The 16,666-nt window shown below is 40.9% G+C and overlaps 1 protein-coding gene across 1 annotated transcript in view; it reads left to right on the forward strand.

Moving 5' to 3' along the window:
• Nucleotides 1-16,666, forward strand: part of LOC135081875 (SWI/SNF complex subunit SMARCC2) — a 36,069-nt gene that overhangs the window by 2,425 nt on the left and 16,978 nt on the right. Inside the window, exons 4-10 of the mRNA XM_063976660.1 lie at nt 553-721; nt 1,292-1,446; nt 2,961-3,104; nt 3,880-4,007; nt 4,862-4,972; nt 5,263-6,593; nt 6,898-7,016. Of these exons, the coding sequence (XP_063832730.1) occupies nt 553-721; nt 1,292-1,446; nt 2,961-3,104; nt 3,880-4,007; nt 4,862-4,972; nt 5,263-6,593; nt 6,898-7,016 (2,157 nt within the window). The remainder of the gene's footprint in view (nt 1-552; nt 722-1,291; nt 1,447-2,960; nt 3,105-3,879; nt 4,008-4,861; nt 4,973-5,262; nt 6,594-6,897; nt 7,017-16,666) is intronic.

The raw sequence follows: 16,666 nt of genomic DNA on the forward strand, positions 1-16,666 counted from the left end.
TTGGCTTTGGGAAGTTCCAACATTACATTGACCATTTCATGCTGTATCATGCCTAAACATGATTTTGTAAAAAATGACAAAAAAATTTAAATAATTTTGTGTTCTGTGTCAATAACACCTTGTGCATTGTGTGTCAAAATAACACTGTGTTGTTTTAGTAACTAATCCTGAGGGTTCAATTTAAACATCTATGTTAGCATGCAAATCTCTGTAATGCTAGGACTATGCATGCTTACACTGTGCAAAGAGAAATTGCAATGTCAAAACAGCTAAATCCCGTAATTAAACCAACTTTGATCCTATTTGCTATTTTTCACACCATTTATTATTTAATTTGATCTTGATATTTTCCAAAACTTTTTTAAATTAGTAACTTAGTCCTTTGGCACTTAAAACATATTCAAAATTTAGAAAACAACTGGCCAGTTTTGTCACTTAAAACTGATCTTATTGGTGTATAACTTTATACATTTCTCAAAAAAGCAGTCCCGAATGATGTATCCATACTAACACTGACATTTCTCTCGTCCCCTCCCCACTACCCCTTTCCAGAACCCGTCGCGCAAAGACCTGAACGTTCAGATGATGATGGAGATTGAGTCATCACTCGTGGCGGCTGAGGTCATCCGCACACCCTGTGTGTATATCCGCCCCGATGTGGACAAGGCAACTGCGAATAAGGTGAAGGACATCGTCAGCCATCATCAGGGTGACATCTGCGGTAAGTAACTATTCATTTGATTTTGTTTAATATGTATAATGCTATGACACTGAACTGCTTACTAAGACCACAGTTCATGCTTGAGCTTGATTCGAGTTTTTGGTCTCGTCGTCGAAGTCTAATAACCACGTCATTGAAAGAGCGAGAGATTGCTAATACCTATCAATATATCTAACTACATGACATTGGTCTCCCTCTAAACACTTGGTGCAACCACTGTAATCTTTATACAAAAAGTATACATAAACTAAAGTCCGGTCGCCGAGCAGATAAAATTTCGTCCAATGACCCCAAGCCACCCATCCTTATCGCTCGAGCGTAATTATAAATTGCTGTTGCGACTGTGCAACGGGCGGCCGCAGTCAGTGTGCGAGCGCGACAACAATATAATTACGCGCGAGCGATAAGGATGGGTAGCTTGGGGTCATTGGACAATATTCTATGTGCTCGTCGATCGGACTTTACACGATGTCCTAACGACATATTTACTAGTAAATATTGAGTATTACATCTTTAACGGTCACTTAATTATAACGAAACATTGATAATGTGTTTACCTTATCCAAACAGAAGACGAAGAGGATGCCACCCACATAATCTACCCGACGGTAGATCCATTAGAGGAGGAGTACGCGCGGCCGGTGTTCCGACGCGGCAACCACTCGCTCGTGCACTGGTACTACCTGCCCGACAGCCACGACACCTGGGCGCAGGCCGACTTGCCGGTAATTTGTACCACCAGTCAATCGACATAAGGTTCAAAATAATACGCGGCAATATGGTAGGTTGACACTGGTAGTGTCAACCTACCATATGGCCCACCCACCTACCTACCTACCCACCAGTCTATGGACATTAGGTTCAAAATCGGATAAGCTTCAAAAAAGCGATAGGATAGCACTACTCGGTTCACTTTTTATTTCTTTGTCATATTTGTGTTCTATTTCTGTCTTTTTTTTAGGGTTCCGTAGCCAAATGGCAAAAAACGGAACCCTTATAGATTCGTCATGTCTGTCTGTCCGTCCGTCTGTCCGTCCGTATGTCACAGCCATTTTTTTCCGAAAATATAAGAGCTATACTGTTGAAACTTGGTAAGTAGATGTATTCTGTGAACCGCATTAAGATTTTGATGCAAAAATAAAAAAAATATTGGGGGCTCCCCATACTTAGAACTGAAACTCAAAAAATTTTTTTCGTCAAACACTTACGTGTAGGGTATCTATGGATAGCTCTTCAAAAATGATATCGAGGTTTCTAAAATACTTTTTTTCTAAACCGAATAGTTTGCGTGACAGACGCTTCCAAAGTGGAAAAAAGTTGGTCCCCGCCCCCCTCTAACTTCTAAAATAAGAAAATGAAAAATCTAAAAAAACATATGATGTACATTACTATAAAAACTACCAACGAAAATGGTTTTGAACGAGATCTAGTAAGTAGTTTTTTTTTAATACCTCGTAAACCTTAAACCGCTTATTACCGCGTAATCTTTCATACTAATAACTTAAATAAAAAATAATAATTTTAATTTCATAAATCAATGGTACGGAACCCTCGGTGCGCGAGTCCGACTCGCACTTGGCCGGTTTTTTCCGTATACCTTCTCTGTCCATAACTAAGTGATGTTCATCGTAATAAATGTTTCTTTCTTTCTTTCTAAAAATATATGACGACGGACCTTCACAATTTTTGTTACCATTGGTTATTAGCTCTAAATATTGTTCCGTCAGAGTTGAACAGGACCACCTCCAGTCTTTCTGTGGGTGTCGTAAAAAGCGACCAATATGCGAAACATAAATGCCTCCCCAACTTGTCTTTCCAGCGCGGGGAATGTAGGCCAAATCCACCTTTTATTTCTGGTAAATTCAAAATTCAAATAGTTTATTCAGTACATAGGCCTTTTCTAGGGAATTTATACACATCCCAAATATAGTTTGCCCTACGACCACTTCTGTACAACATAAATAACAATAATAATATCCTTGGACATTTTACACTACGCTTCTAGTCCCAAACTAAGCAAAGCTTTTACTAATGGGCACTAGACAACGGATATAAACATACCTACACAGCCCCATCACAGAAATTAAAAAATAAATGGGCATAAATTAAGGTGGTTGTGCTCCTGCAGTGGAGACCCGATGATGAGTGATAGAAGTTACATTTTATTGTAGGTTGATGAGTGCTGTAATATGGCAGCTAAGCAATGAACACAATAATAAACCAATCTTTGTTCTCACAGGTGGACATCCCAGAGACAGCGAATTGGGACTGCAACCGCTCGGAGCCCTGGCGCGTTTCGGCATCATGGGTCCTCGACTTACCGCAGTACAACGAGTGGATGAACGAGGAGGACTACGAGGTCGACGTCAACGGAAAAAAGAAGGTAAGGAACAGATCCATCAGCCACGTGATTTATGCTCGTTTTCACCATCAATCCCTACTTGTATCAAAGTGACCCCTATGAAAACAAAATGCCTGTTATGTGTTACCATAGGGGTCACTTAAAAATTATGGATTGATGGTGAAAACAGGCATTAGTGCCTGGTAGACCAGTGGTTTGAAAGGGGACCACTTTGATTTCTTTGGTGTTAAAACAGATCAACGCGATTGCCTTCATGCTCCCTATATTGTTATATTGGAAAACCAATTAAAATTTTCAAGTATATTTTGTGTGTGGATTTATAAGCCGTTACATTAATATAGGGTACGTAAGGGTTCATTCGCAAACTAGCATAACGTTAACTAGGCTTCTTGCTCTATGACGTCAAAGCGTGCAAAATGCCACCTTACTAACTGCGTTAATGGTAACAGCGTTGGTAGCAGGAGTAGAAGCGCATTCCTCAGTAGTACCAACCAAGTTGACTTCTATGCTACCAGGCTAAGCAAGTATTTTTTTTTTACAGATAACAGTATATCAGACTACATTTTATTGCAAATTCGCCCGTATTACTGGCGAATAAGATATCACAGTGTTTAGCTAGACGTGATGTTGTCATGACACCCAAAGTGACCAATAAGTTGACAACACAATGCAACGTCTATTCCAATTGTAACAAAAATGTGTTGCGAATTTTTTGGTGTCACGAACTATTTGACGCTGACTGTTATCTTAAGTCAAAGCAATAAGGTTCAAAATCCCAGCATTATCTTTGCCGCAGGTGCACAAGCTTCGCTTATCCGTGGACGACCTGATCCCGGGCGCGGAGAGCTCGGGCAAGGGCAAGAAGGGCAGCAAGCGCAAGCGCTCGCCCTCGCCGCCGCCGCAGAAGCACGGCAAGAGGAAGAGGTCAGTGAATAAAGAATAATAAGAATCTAAATAGAAAATGTGTGGCAATGGGCAAAGCACATAGTACGCATAACTGACGGCCGATGGGGCAGCAAGGTTCTGGAGTGGAGGCCGCGTACCGGAAAACGCAGCGTGGGACGTCCACCCACAAGGTGGACCGACGACATCATAAAGGTAGCAGGAAGGCGCTGGACGCAGGCCGCTACCAACCGGGCAACATGGAAAGCATTGGGGGAGGCTGAGCTAATGATGATTATGATGATGATGAAATAAAAAATAGGAGTTCAAAAAACCAATGAATATTTTGTTACGTATGGTGAAATTAATCATTTCAGCTACAGGACATTCACTGCTGAACATAGGTGACATAGGCCTCCCCCAATGATATCCATATTGTCCAATTGGTAGGGGTGGCATGCATACATCGCCTTCCTGCTACCAATACGAGGTCGTCGATCCACCTTGTGGGTGGTATAGTGAAAAACTTCTTAGTTGAATCATCATCAGTATTTGCAATTTGAAAATGAAACAATAGCCAGAATAATTTTACTTGATTGTCATTCGTAAAAGTACAGACTTGTCTTTTTCTATTATTTATTGTACAAGAATCGCTCCACCTTGTTGTTTTACGTTGGTAAATGCTTTGCGCATACCCACTGGCCGATAGGGAGGACCAGTAGGTTATGTGGGACTCTCCCCTCTAGAGGAGAGAGAGGCCTATCCACTAAAATCCGACGGTGTAAATACAGGAGCCCAATGAAACGGAGCCGCGAGTTATTTATTGTCCCCGCAGCTCCGTCTAAAAATCTCCCATCTTCCACGACACAACGTATAAACCGCGTGTATTGTTGCAGCCGCATCACGAAGCGGCGCGACAACGACGCCGACGACGAAGAAGACACGGCGTCGCGTGACAACACCGACGCTGCGCCCACGCCCGACACCGAACGCTCAGCTGACAGTCAGTGATATTTAGAGCGCTTTCACATTTAGGCGATTTAGCAGCGCGACAACCGCGCGACAGACGCGCTGCCGAAAATTACATACTATGTGACAGCGGATGCATGCCTTCAGATTATAATAAAAACGCTGCTGTCGCGCTTCTAACGCCCTTTTTACCCTTGCTACATAAGTATCGCATTCAGATGCTCTTGCTTGAATTTGAAGACTCAAACTGGACCATTTCATTTTACTCGCAGCTCACGTGGTCTTGACCTTGTCTTATACATATTATAACACATATACTCTAGCTCAGTGATGACCAAGAGGTCGACCGCGAGCTACCAGTCGACCGCGAGCTACCGGTCTACCGCGAGCTACCAGTCGACCGCGAGCTACCGGTCTACCGCGAGCTAACGGTCTACCGCGAGCTAACGGTCGACCGCGAGCTACCAGTCGACCGCGAGCTACCGGTCTACCGCGAGCTAACGGTCGACCGCGAGCTACCAGTCGACCGCGAGCTACCGGTCTACCGCGAGCTAACGGTCGACCGCGAGCTACCAGTCGACCGCGAGCTACCGGTCTACCGCGAGCTAACGGTCGACCGCGAGCTACCAGTCGACCGCGAGCTACCGGTCTACCGCGAGCTAACGGTCGACCGCGAGCTACCAGTCGACCGCGAGCTACCGGTCTACCGCGAGCTAACGGTCGACCGCGAGCTACCAGTCGACCGCGAGCTACCGGTCTACCGCGAGCTACCAGTCGACCGCGAGCTACCGGTCTACCGCGAGCTAACGGTCTACCGCGAGCTAACGGTCGACCGCGAGCTACCAGTCGACCGCGAGCTACCGGTCTACCGCGAGCTAACGGTCGACCGCGAGCTACCAGTCGACCGCGAGCTACCGGTCTACCGCGAGCTAACGGTCGACCGCGAGCTACCGGTCTACCGCGAGCTAACGGTCGACCGCGAGCTACCAGTCGACCGCGAGCTACCGGTCTACCGCGAGCTAACGGTCGACCGCGAGCTACCAGTCGACCGCGAGCTACCGGTCTACCGCGAGCTAACGGTCGACCGCGAGCTACCAGTCGACCGCGAGCTACCGGTCTACCGCGAGCTAACGGTCGACCGCGAGCTACCGGTCTACCGCGAGCTAACGGTCGACCGCGAGCTACCAGTCGACCGCGAGCTACCGGTCTACCGCGAGCTAACGGTCGACCGCGAGCTACCAGTCGACCGCGAGCTACCGGTCTACCGCGAGCTAACGGTCGACCGCGAGCTACCAGTCGACCGCGAGCTACCGGTCTACCGCGAGCTAACGGTCGACCGCGAGCTACCAGTCGACCGCGAGCTACCGGTCTACCGCGAGCTAACGGTCGACCGCGAGCTACCAGTCGACCGCGAGCTACCGGTCTACCGCGAGCTAACGGTCGACCGCGAGCTACCAGTCGACCGCGAGCTACCGGTCTACCGCGAGCTAACGGTCTACCGCGAGCTAACGGTCGACCGCGAGCTACCAGTCGACCGCGAGCTACCGGTCTACCGCGAGCTAACGGTCGACCGCGAGCTACCAGTCGACCGCGAGCTACCGGTCGACCGCGAGCTACCGGTCGACCGCGAGCTAAAGGTCGACCGCGAATACGATTTTGGTAGCCCGCGAGAGTTAAATAAACTGAACAGAACAATATTAAAAAATAATATTGCTTATTTTCTCTACCTATAAATATAGGCACTCACACGCTTCGGTCGGTCGTAACGTGGTAGTATTGTTGCTGCTAAAATGTTTCATTTCACTCTTCTAAACTCTACCTTGCAGTCGACCGCAAGAAATATTTCCAGCATAAGTAGACGTCACAGATCAAAAGTTTGGCTACCCCTGCTCTAGCTAAAGTTAAGAAACTCCAACGATACTCATTGAACCGCAGTCAAACAGCTCCTTTTGTACTATTACAGCGCCCGCGGCTGCGCCCGAGCCGGCCGCGCCCGCTCCCACGGAAGCTCCGACCACGCCCGCGCCGCCTCTAGACGCGCACGACGACTCGCAGGGCAAGCACTCTGACTCTAACACGCAGGTGAATATTAACCCTTAACCACTGACGTGTCATTTTGTTACACTAACACTAACGTACTGTTACACCTTGAAAATGTTGGCTAAACTGCTGTATTGCCATCATAACCTGCAGAGTCAGCATTTTCACGATGCAGCGAGCCTGAACCTCCAGTCCGGAGCCGCAGTTCAGACCGGGCATCCATCCAGTAAGGACCTCTAACTTTCGGGCATTCAAAATAGAGTCAGTTCGGATATTCAAAGTAAAATTCTGTGTTTAAAGTAAACGTATTTCAGTTAATAAAAAATAATTGTTTTTTAAAAAGACATTTTAATATCCCGTCATAACATTGGTGTCAGCGAGAAGGGATGTAAAAGTACATCTCAAGGACGTCTCCAAGTGTGCAAAAATAATCAGCAGTGCCACGCATCCAACATCGTCATCACCCGAACTATCATAGCCCAGTGTCCGTCATCATCATCATCGTCGTCATCCCGGTTTGGACTCATCATCATCCAGAGGCCGGAAGTATCCCGGTTCATCCAAAGCCGAAATTATCCCGGCTCTCCAGTGGTCGCGCATCGCTCTTCTATGTCCCGCTGTATCCTGCTCTGCAAGTCGTGTCTACGTGTCCAGTGTCAACGAGTTCAACTACAGTGTTCCAGTTCCAAGGTCAACACTTCGAATCCCGTTTAGTGCATCGTAAAATGAAGTGCATCATCCTGTGAGTTAAAACAACTTTTTATTTACTTCGGTTCAAGATCTAATTCAGTGATAAATTCAACAACATCCAGTGAATAATTTTTAGAAAAATAACTATATCATAGCATTAACATTATTCATTAGAGTAACAACATATTAAATTAAACTTTGTACTTAATTAATATCTGTTCCTGTAAGTAAGTGTTAGTCAAAACAAGCGTCGCCTCGTCCGGCGCCCACGCATTCACATACCTTCGTTATCGCTGTACTCGCCGCTCGCAGTGTCTTCAAACCAGGTGGCTAAATTAAACAATATTTTTATACAGGGTCTCTTCGTAAATTTATTTTGTTTGTGTGTCGGTTTTTATTACAGATTTTCCTCGTGAATTTTACGTAATCATTCAATTATTGTGCTCTTATATTATTTTTTGTCGTGTTCATTGTTTTCAGCAAGTTAAAATATTTCATAAATAATATTCAATTCAGTAATACATTAAATTAAAAATGCCGCCAAAACCAGAAACCGAAACGTCAGAGGAGAAATTAGACATATCAGTTTTGTTCAAATTTATTAAACCATTCGACGGAAAACGCGAAAATCTAAATTCATTTCTAAGTAACTGCAATAATGCCAACTCTCTCGCACATTCAACACAAAAGCCGATTTTATTTAAATATATATTGAGCCAGCTCGAAGGCAAGGCTGAGGTAGCTTGCTCTATAAAAGACTTCGACAGTTGGGACCAGCTCAGTGAATTCCTGAAAACCCAATTCGGAGAAAAGAAGCACTACACTCACCTCCTTGCTGAATTACAGGAATGTAGGCAGTCAAATTCTGAACCCGTTAATCAATTCGGGTTACGGATTGAAACTTGCCTTTCAAAATTATTAACAGAAATCACACTATCCAATAAAAAATCAAAAGAATTAGTCGGAAAAATCGCTGCAATGGAAGATTTAGCTCTCCATACCTTCCTTCTGGGATTAACACCCAAAATCTCAAATATTATCAGAATGAAAGAACCCGCAACATTAAATGAAGCCGTAAACCTAGCCATTTCAGAAGAAAAGATCCAAAAATTGATGACCCGCCATAATCCTGTTCCTGTGGCCGGGCCATCACCGCGTCCCCGATTTAACAATACGGGAAATAATTTATTTAGACCCACAATAAATAATATTCAAAATCCCAATCAAAATCCTAACCAAAACCCAAATTTCTGCAGATATTGCAAAAACCAAGGTCACACAATTGAAAACTGTCGAAGGAGAGAATACAATAACAACCGCTTCAAGTTTTCTCAAAATCCGACGCAAAATTCCAGTCGTCCAAGCTTTAATCAGAACCAGAGATCTAGAACGTCTCAACCAGCACGCGTTCATTGCGTTGAAAATTCCGAATATCCTGATCCTGAAATTCAACCCTATATTTATGAGGACGCAACAATTCAACAGCCCGAAGACGATGACCAAATCCCAACAAATCATTTAAACGAGTAGTGGGCTCACGCAGGTGTCTCGTGCAGCCCAAATTTACGACAATAGCGCGACCCTATTCTATCAATGGCACCATCAATCATACAAAAATCCAGGACCACACGGGTAACCAGCCCCAAGCAAGTGTCCAATCCTCCAAAATCCAGGACCACACGGATAACCAGCCCCAAGCAAGTGTCCAATCCTCCAAAATCCAGGACCACACGGGTAACCAGCCCCAAGCAAGTGTCCAATCCTACAAAATCCAGGACCACACGGGTAACCAGCCCCAAGCAAGTGTCCAATCCTCCAAAATCCAGGACCACACGGGTAACCAGCCCCAAGCAAGTGTCCAATCCTCCAAAATCCAGGACCACACGGGTAACCAGCCCCAAGCAAGTGTCCAATTCTCCGAAATCCAGGACCACACGGGTAACCAGCCCCAAACAAGTGTCCATTCAAATATCAAAACAGAAAAGTATATACCCACAATTCCTAAATCCTGTAAGGATACAAACAAAGAAGTCTACGAAATCCTAACTGATCCTACAAAAAAATCGTTACCACATGTGCTAATCCAAACATCAGTATCTGATATACCTCTATGTCTACTAGTTGACTCAGGTTCTTCCATCAGTCTTTTGAAAAGAACTTCAATTCTAAATCGACCCAAAATAATCAGAGAACCTATTCAGATCAAAGGAATTGATCCTGTAGAAAAACCAACTCCAACTCTTGGACATCTAAATTTAACTCTTTATTTGTCTGATAAAATCCCTTGTAATTATATTAATTACAAATTCCACATAGTTAAAGATATTCACCTCCCCTACGATGGAATCATTGGAAACGATTTCCTCAGCAATTTAAAATGTAATATTAATTACAACAAAAATATCCTTATGATCAATCAATTCAATTTGAATCTTTACTTCAATGACCCCGTGTACGTGATTCCACCACGATCAGAAACCGTCATTGAATGTTCCGTATTAAATCCAGATGTAAAAGAAGGACTTGTTCTTGACCAACATATTTCTGACCAATTGTTTGTTGCAAATTGTGTAACAAAAGTAAAACAAAATCACAGAATCAATATTTCAATTTTGAATACATCCGAAAACCCAACAACCGTTAACTCGAACCTGAAACTAAAACTTACTCCCTTGGAAGAACCTATCAAAGACAATGTCAAACCAATTAATTCTCAATTCTCTAATTCCTATGACTGTTTCGAACGGACTCAAAAAGTTCTACAACTCCTCCGTACATCTCATATGAATAAAGAAGAAATTGAAGCTCTTCATGAAATCTGCTCTACGTATTCAGATATTTTTCATCTTCCTAACGAAAAACTCACCTATACTGACGCTATAAAACATGATATCACGACAACTTCTCAAAATCCTATTCACGTCAAATCGTACAGATTCCCAGAATGTCACAAATCAGAAGTTGATACTCAAATCAATAAGATGCTCAATGATGGAATCATCAAACCTTCCAATTCTCCATGGTCATCCCCTATATGGGTGGTCCCCAAAAAGCTCGATGCATCCGGACAACGCAAATGGCGCGTCGTTGTCGATTATAGAAAATTGAACGATATTACCATTGGTGATACATATCCCCTACCTCAAATTAATGAAATATTAGATCAACTTGGAAATAGCAAATATTTCTCAACCTTAGACCTAGCCTCAGGTTTCCATCAAATTAAATTAAATGAAAACGATGCGCCCAAAACAGCTTTCAATATTCCTCAAGGGCATTACGAGTTCACCAGAATGCCCTTCGGCCTCAAAAACGCACCTTCAACCTTTCAGCGATTAATGAATACCGCCCTATCCGGACTCAATGGTATACAATGCTTCGTTTACCTTGATGATATTGTCATTTATTCACCAGATTTAAACTCACACGTAAATAATTTAGCGTCAGTATTCCACAAACTTCGGAAATTCAATTTAAAACTACAACCAGATAAGTGTGAGTTCCTCAGAAAGGAAGTCACTTATCTTGGTCATGTAATAACAAATGAAGGTGTCAAACCGAATCCAGACAAGATTAAAGCAGTTACTGAATTCCCCATTCCTGAATCCCCAAAAGATGTCAAATCCTTCCTCGGGCTCGTTTCTTATTATAGAAGATTTATTCCAGAATTTTCAAAGATTGCCAAACCACTTACTTCTTTATTAAAGAAAGACGAACCTTTTATATGGGAAAATCCTCAACAACTTGCTTTCGATGAACTGAAGCAAAAACTTACCACTGCTCCTATCTTATCCTATCCAGATTTTAGTCAGCCATTTAACCTTACCTGTGATGCATCCAACCACGCGATCTCCGCAATCCTGTCCCAAGGTCCCATTGGAAAGGATCAACCAGTAGCATATGCGTCTCGAACCTTGAATAAAGCGGAATGTAACTACAGTGTAACGGAGAAAGAATGTTTAGCAATCGTGTGGGGAACTAAAGTCTTCCGTCCATACTTATATGGGCACCGTTTCAAAATTTTAACGGATCACAAGCCTCTCAAATGGCTCTTCAATTGTAAAGATCCTGGATCAAAATTAGTCCGATGGCGACTTAAACTCGAAGAGTTTGATTATGAGATCGAATATAAAAAGGGTAGAGTTAACAGTAACGCTGATGCGTTATCCCGCTATCCAGTAAATCCTGTACAACATTCAACTGAGCCACAGAATTTTCACAACGATGATCCTCCTGCTTCTTCCAGTAATCGAGATCCTCCACTTAATGATCCAGCACCATCCCAAGATCCTTTGCTCGACATTAATCTTGATGATTTCGGACTCCTTGAAATCAGCCCTCATAGTGATGATCTCAACGTTGATTTCGACGTCTTAGAAATTCCCTCTCCACAACCTGATACCTTACCTGTCGAAACACCAGGTCCTGCCGCTCGTCCACCACCATCAGCCAATACCGGTTCTCCCGTCTCGTCACCTTCTCACGCTACCGCACCTGAAACAGAAAATATAAATATTAATGAACATAATGTACAAAACAGTAACTACAGTCAATTTCTTAAAGCAATTGGAGATAAAAATAAATCTTTTGACACAAACATTTTGGAACATAATGAAAGTTTAACTAAAAGTAACTGTTCAATAATACTTATCCCCACTTCATTGGATTTAGATGACTCAAATCCGTATGTGCAAGAAATCTTATCCAAAGTAGATGATCCAACCTCCTATGTTGCAGCTGAAAAAGAACTTTTTAGATATCAAAAAATCCCTTGTAATAATAAAATATATTATTTCATTTTCACAAAAGTACATTACTTTGACGAAGCAACTTACCCCGATATATTCCGAACATTAGAAAATGTAAAAACTGAACTACTATCCGAGGCTCATGTTTCACAATTCGCTATATCAGATTTCAAAAATGCGTTTGAAAAACATTCTTTTGTCAAAATTTATAATATGCTAACATACCTTTTTAACAACACTTCTGTCTCTGTAAATATATACCATAACAACATTATTTATCCTACACCCAGTGAGATCTCAAAGATCATGAAAGAGAACCATGATATTCCTATTGCCGGACACCTTGGTACTGAAAGAATGCTCAATAGAATTAGAGAAAGATATTATTGGAAAAACATGAAATCAGACATAGAACACTACGTAAAAAACTGCTCAGCCTGTCAATCCAACAAAGCCTTAAGACAGATTAATCGTGCACCCATGCAAATAACAACAACATCCACACGTCCTTTTGAACGGGTTAGTCTCGATATAGTAGGTCCCTTGCCTGAAGCTGGACTTAACAAGTTACGATACATACTCACTCTACAGGACGATTTAACAAAATTCTCTATAGCATACCCCATTTCCAACGCAACAGCTGAAGAAACCTGCGAATGTCTAGTTCATTTCATATCACTTTTTGGAATTCCAAAGTCTATATTAACTGATCAGGGCACAAACTTTACTGCAGAACTTTTCAAGAAAACGTGTGAATTTCTGAAAATAAAACAAATTTGGTCAGCTCCATACCATCCACAAACACAAGGTGCTCTAGAGCGGAGCCACAGTACCCTCAAAGAGTACCTTAAATCATATGTTAATGATAATGAAACCAATTGGCATAGATTTGTTTATACAGCCATGCTCTCTTACAATAGTGCAGTTCACTCTACAACTAAGTTTACACCATATGAATTAGTTTTTGGGCACAAACCCTTCATTCCAGATTCAGTATATGATCTACGAGAAGACCTCACATACCCTGAATATATTAAAACACTTCATCACCGACTTAAGGTTTCCCGCCAAAAAGCAATAGAAAATATAACATCCTCCAAAGAAAGATCTAAAACATATTATGATCAACATGTCCGTGCAGTGAAGTACAAAATTGGTGATTTTGTTTACCTTAAAAATCACCCCCGGCTAGGCAAAGCCTTAGCCCCGATATGGAAAGGGCCGTATAAGGTCGTAAAAATACACGGAGGAAACACCTTATCGATACTTATCAATCGTCGACATGTGAAGCATCACTACGACGAACTGAAGCTTGCAAACCCAAGCTTAGTTAGTTAGGACTGCCCTTAAGGCATTTTATTTTAATATAAGAATTAGTCTTAACTAATTCTCTCCTTCTATTATATAATTATAACATGTAGTTTTATATTATATTACAGAACGGTTTCAATCAGCCTCACCATTGTCGCTTCAGATATAGTGCAACAGATAGACGAGAACCCAGGAATTTACTTCGACCCAATTGGAACAGTTAGAATCACCAGTGATGACCTTCACGTTTTGGTTCCGGTAGACATAGCATATATAAAACCTCACATAGACAATATAAATTCCATCCTGGGAACTGCTAGGTATCTTTGCCAACAAAATGATTATATTTCAGATATTGAATGTAATAGTTTATTACAACCCCTGGTTTCAAGACTCAGTGACATAAAACGAGATTATAGTTCTATCTCACATTTGATTTCAAATCGCGATAAAAGATCAGCCTGGTTCGCCGGAATTGGAACCGCTTTTAAACAAATAATCGGTACAATGGACGAAGACGACGCTATTAAATATGGTAACGCCATTCAAACCCTTCAACGTAATGATAAAAAACTTGCATCATTACTTAAGGACAACATCTTAATGACTAGTACGGCACTTTTGCATTACAATGAAACCATAACAGCCATTACCGTAAATGAAGCACGTTTGAATGACGCTATTGAAAATTTGTCAGCTAGTGTTAAGAACCTATCTGTAGTTTCTAATAAGTTAATAATAGAATCCAAAATGGATATAGTCTGTAATGAACTATACTCAAGTTTACTTACTTTATCATTCAAAATTGACGATTTGGTTAATGCAATAATGTTTACTAAAAGTCACTCTCTTCATCCATCTATTCTTACACCAAAACAATTTTATGATGAATTAATAAATAGTGTCAGAAATTTACCGAAATACCAAGAGTTGCCCATAAGTCTAAGTTTGGAAACTGTTCATAATTTAATAGATGTTTCAAAATTAAATTGTTATTACACTATAAATAACATTGTTTTTGTAATTAAAATACCATTAGTTCATGGAATTGAGTATAATCTGTATAAACCTTTACCGATACCAGTACCACATAATAAAGAAAATCCAGATACATTTGCCATGATTGTGCCTTTCTGTAATTATGTAGCTGTAAGTAGAGATAAGTTAACATATGTATGTAGCAGAGATATTGGGGAATGCGCTAAACCAAATAACCAAGTTTATATATGCGGCGATCTAAACGTTTTGTCTGTACAACATACGCCTATTTGTGAAACTGAAATGTTATTAAAAGTAGTAAATAAATTGCCGCAACAATGTAAATCAAAGTTAATTTATGGTCAAATAGACATCTGGCAAGAATTGAAGGGCAACCGATGGATATTTGTTGAAAGTGAACCTACTAAACTTACCGTAGAGTGTGGTTCCCAAGTTACAGAGACTAAATTATCAGGTACAGGCATCCTTAATTTACAATCTGGATGTATTGCCTTTTGCAAGAATAGAGAATTAATTGCTAAATCTAATTTAAATTTTTCAATAAATATAAAATATTCAGATTTTAATTTAATTAAAGATAACTGTTGCAATGTAGAAAAGCTTAAATTGTTACAAGAAAAAACGAAACCTCTTAAATTAACTGATGTTAAATTGAAAAAACTTTTAACTGTCGATAATAACCAGATAGTAACAGATGTTGATAAAATTTTAAATGAACCTAGCCCATTAATTGAATATGATTCGCATTACCCCATTCTCACTTATTGTGTAACTATTGTAATCTTTATAATTTTAATTTTTATATTTTATAAAAAGCTTATTAGTAAATGCCCGAAATTTAGTTACAAGGTTGGAAATAACTCTAATAGTAATGATAATGATTCGGAAAATGCTCAAGAATTAGCAGAAATACCTGCTCCAAGAATTAGAATATTATCCTGAAACTTCGCAAATAGCGTAAGTTTCATCTTAAACGGGGGGCTGTTACACCTTGAAAATGTTGGCTAAACTGCTGTATTGCCATCATAACCTGCAGAGTCAGCATTTTCACGATGCAGCGAGCCTGAACCTCCAGTCCGGAGCCGCAGTTCAGACCGGGCATCCATCCAGTAAGGACCTCTAACTTTCGGGCATTCAAAATAGAGTCAGTTCGGATATTCAAAGTAAAATTCTGTGTTTAAAGTAAACGTATTTCAGTTAATAAAAAATAATTGTTTTTTAAAAAGACATTTTAATATCCCGTCATAACAGTACGTACGGCATACGTACGTAACTTTGAAGATCTCTTGATGTATCAATAGAGTGTAACATTGGTGAAATTTGAATTGAAATTATTTACACATGTTTATATTAAATAGAGATAGTAAAAAAAACTTAATAAGATTAATAGAATAGTATGATTTAGGTGAAATCCTCCAGAGGTGATAAAAGTTACAGAGGCATTTTTTAAAAATCAACACAAAAATATTCGATAACAGTACGAACTTCTATTTTGGCCATATTTATGATTAAGAACAGTTTTAAACAGGAAAAAATCACAATAGCAATAATTCACAAAATAAGTCACTTTTTAATACAGTTCATTTAGGAAGGCTATTTTCTATAGTCTTTCTTTGACTGATGACCTGGTCACCAGTTTGCCGTGCTTCAAACTAGTGAGGAAATATGAAAATATGGTATACAATCTTCAGAAAAAGTCAATCCAAAGCCACGAACTGAAATTCTTTCACCATCATGATGATTGTCCTCGAAAGACGCAACCGATATAAAAATTTACATCCCCTGGATTTTTTGCTAATTTCTTCGTCATTTGCAATATTTTTGTGCGCAAATGAGGTTTTTTACATATAGACGATCAAGAAAATAAATAAGACTGCTAACGATTAATTTTATCTCTGGACCACCATACATAAACGATTTAAAAAAAGTTACACTGACGTTACG

This window comes from Ostrinia nubilalis, chromosome 20 (assembly GCF_963855985.1).
Source record: "Ostrinia nubilalis chromosome 20, ilOstNubi1.1, whole genome shotgun sequence".
Lineage (NCBI taxonomy): Eukaryota > Metazoa > Arthropoda > Insecta > Lepidoptera > Crambidae > Ostrinia > Ostrinia nubilalis.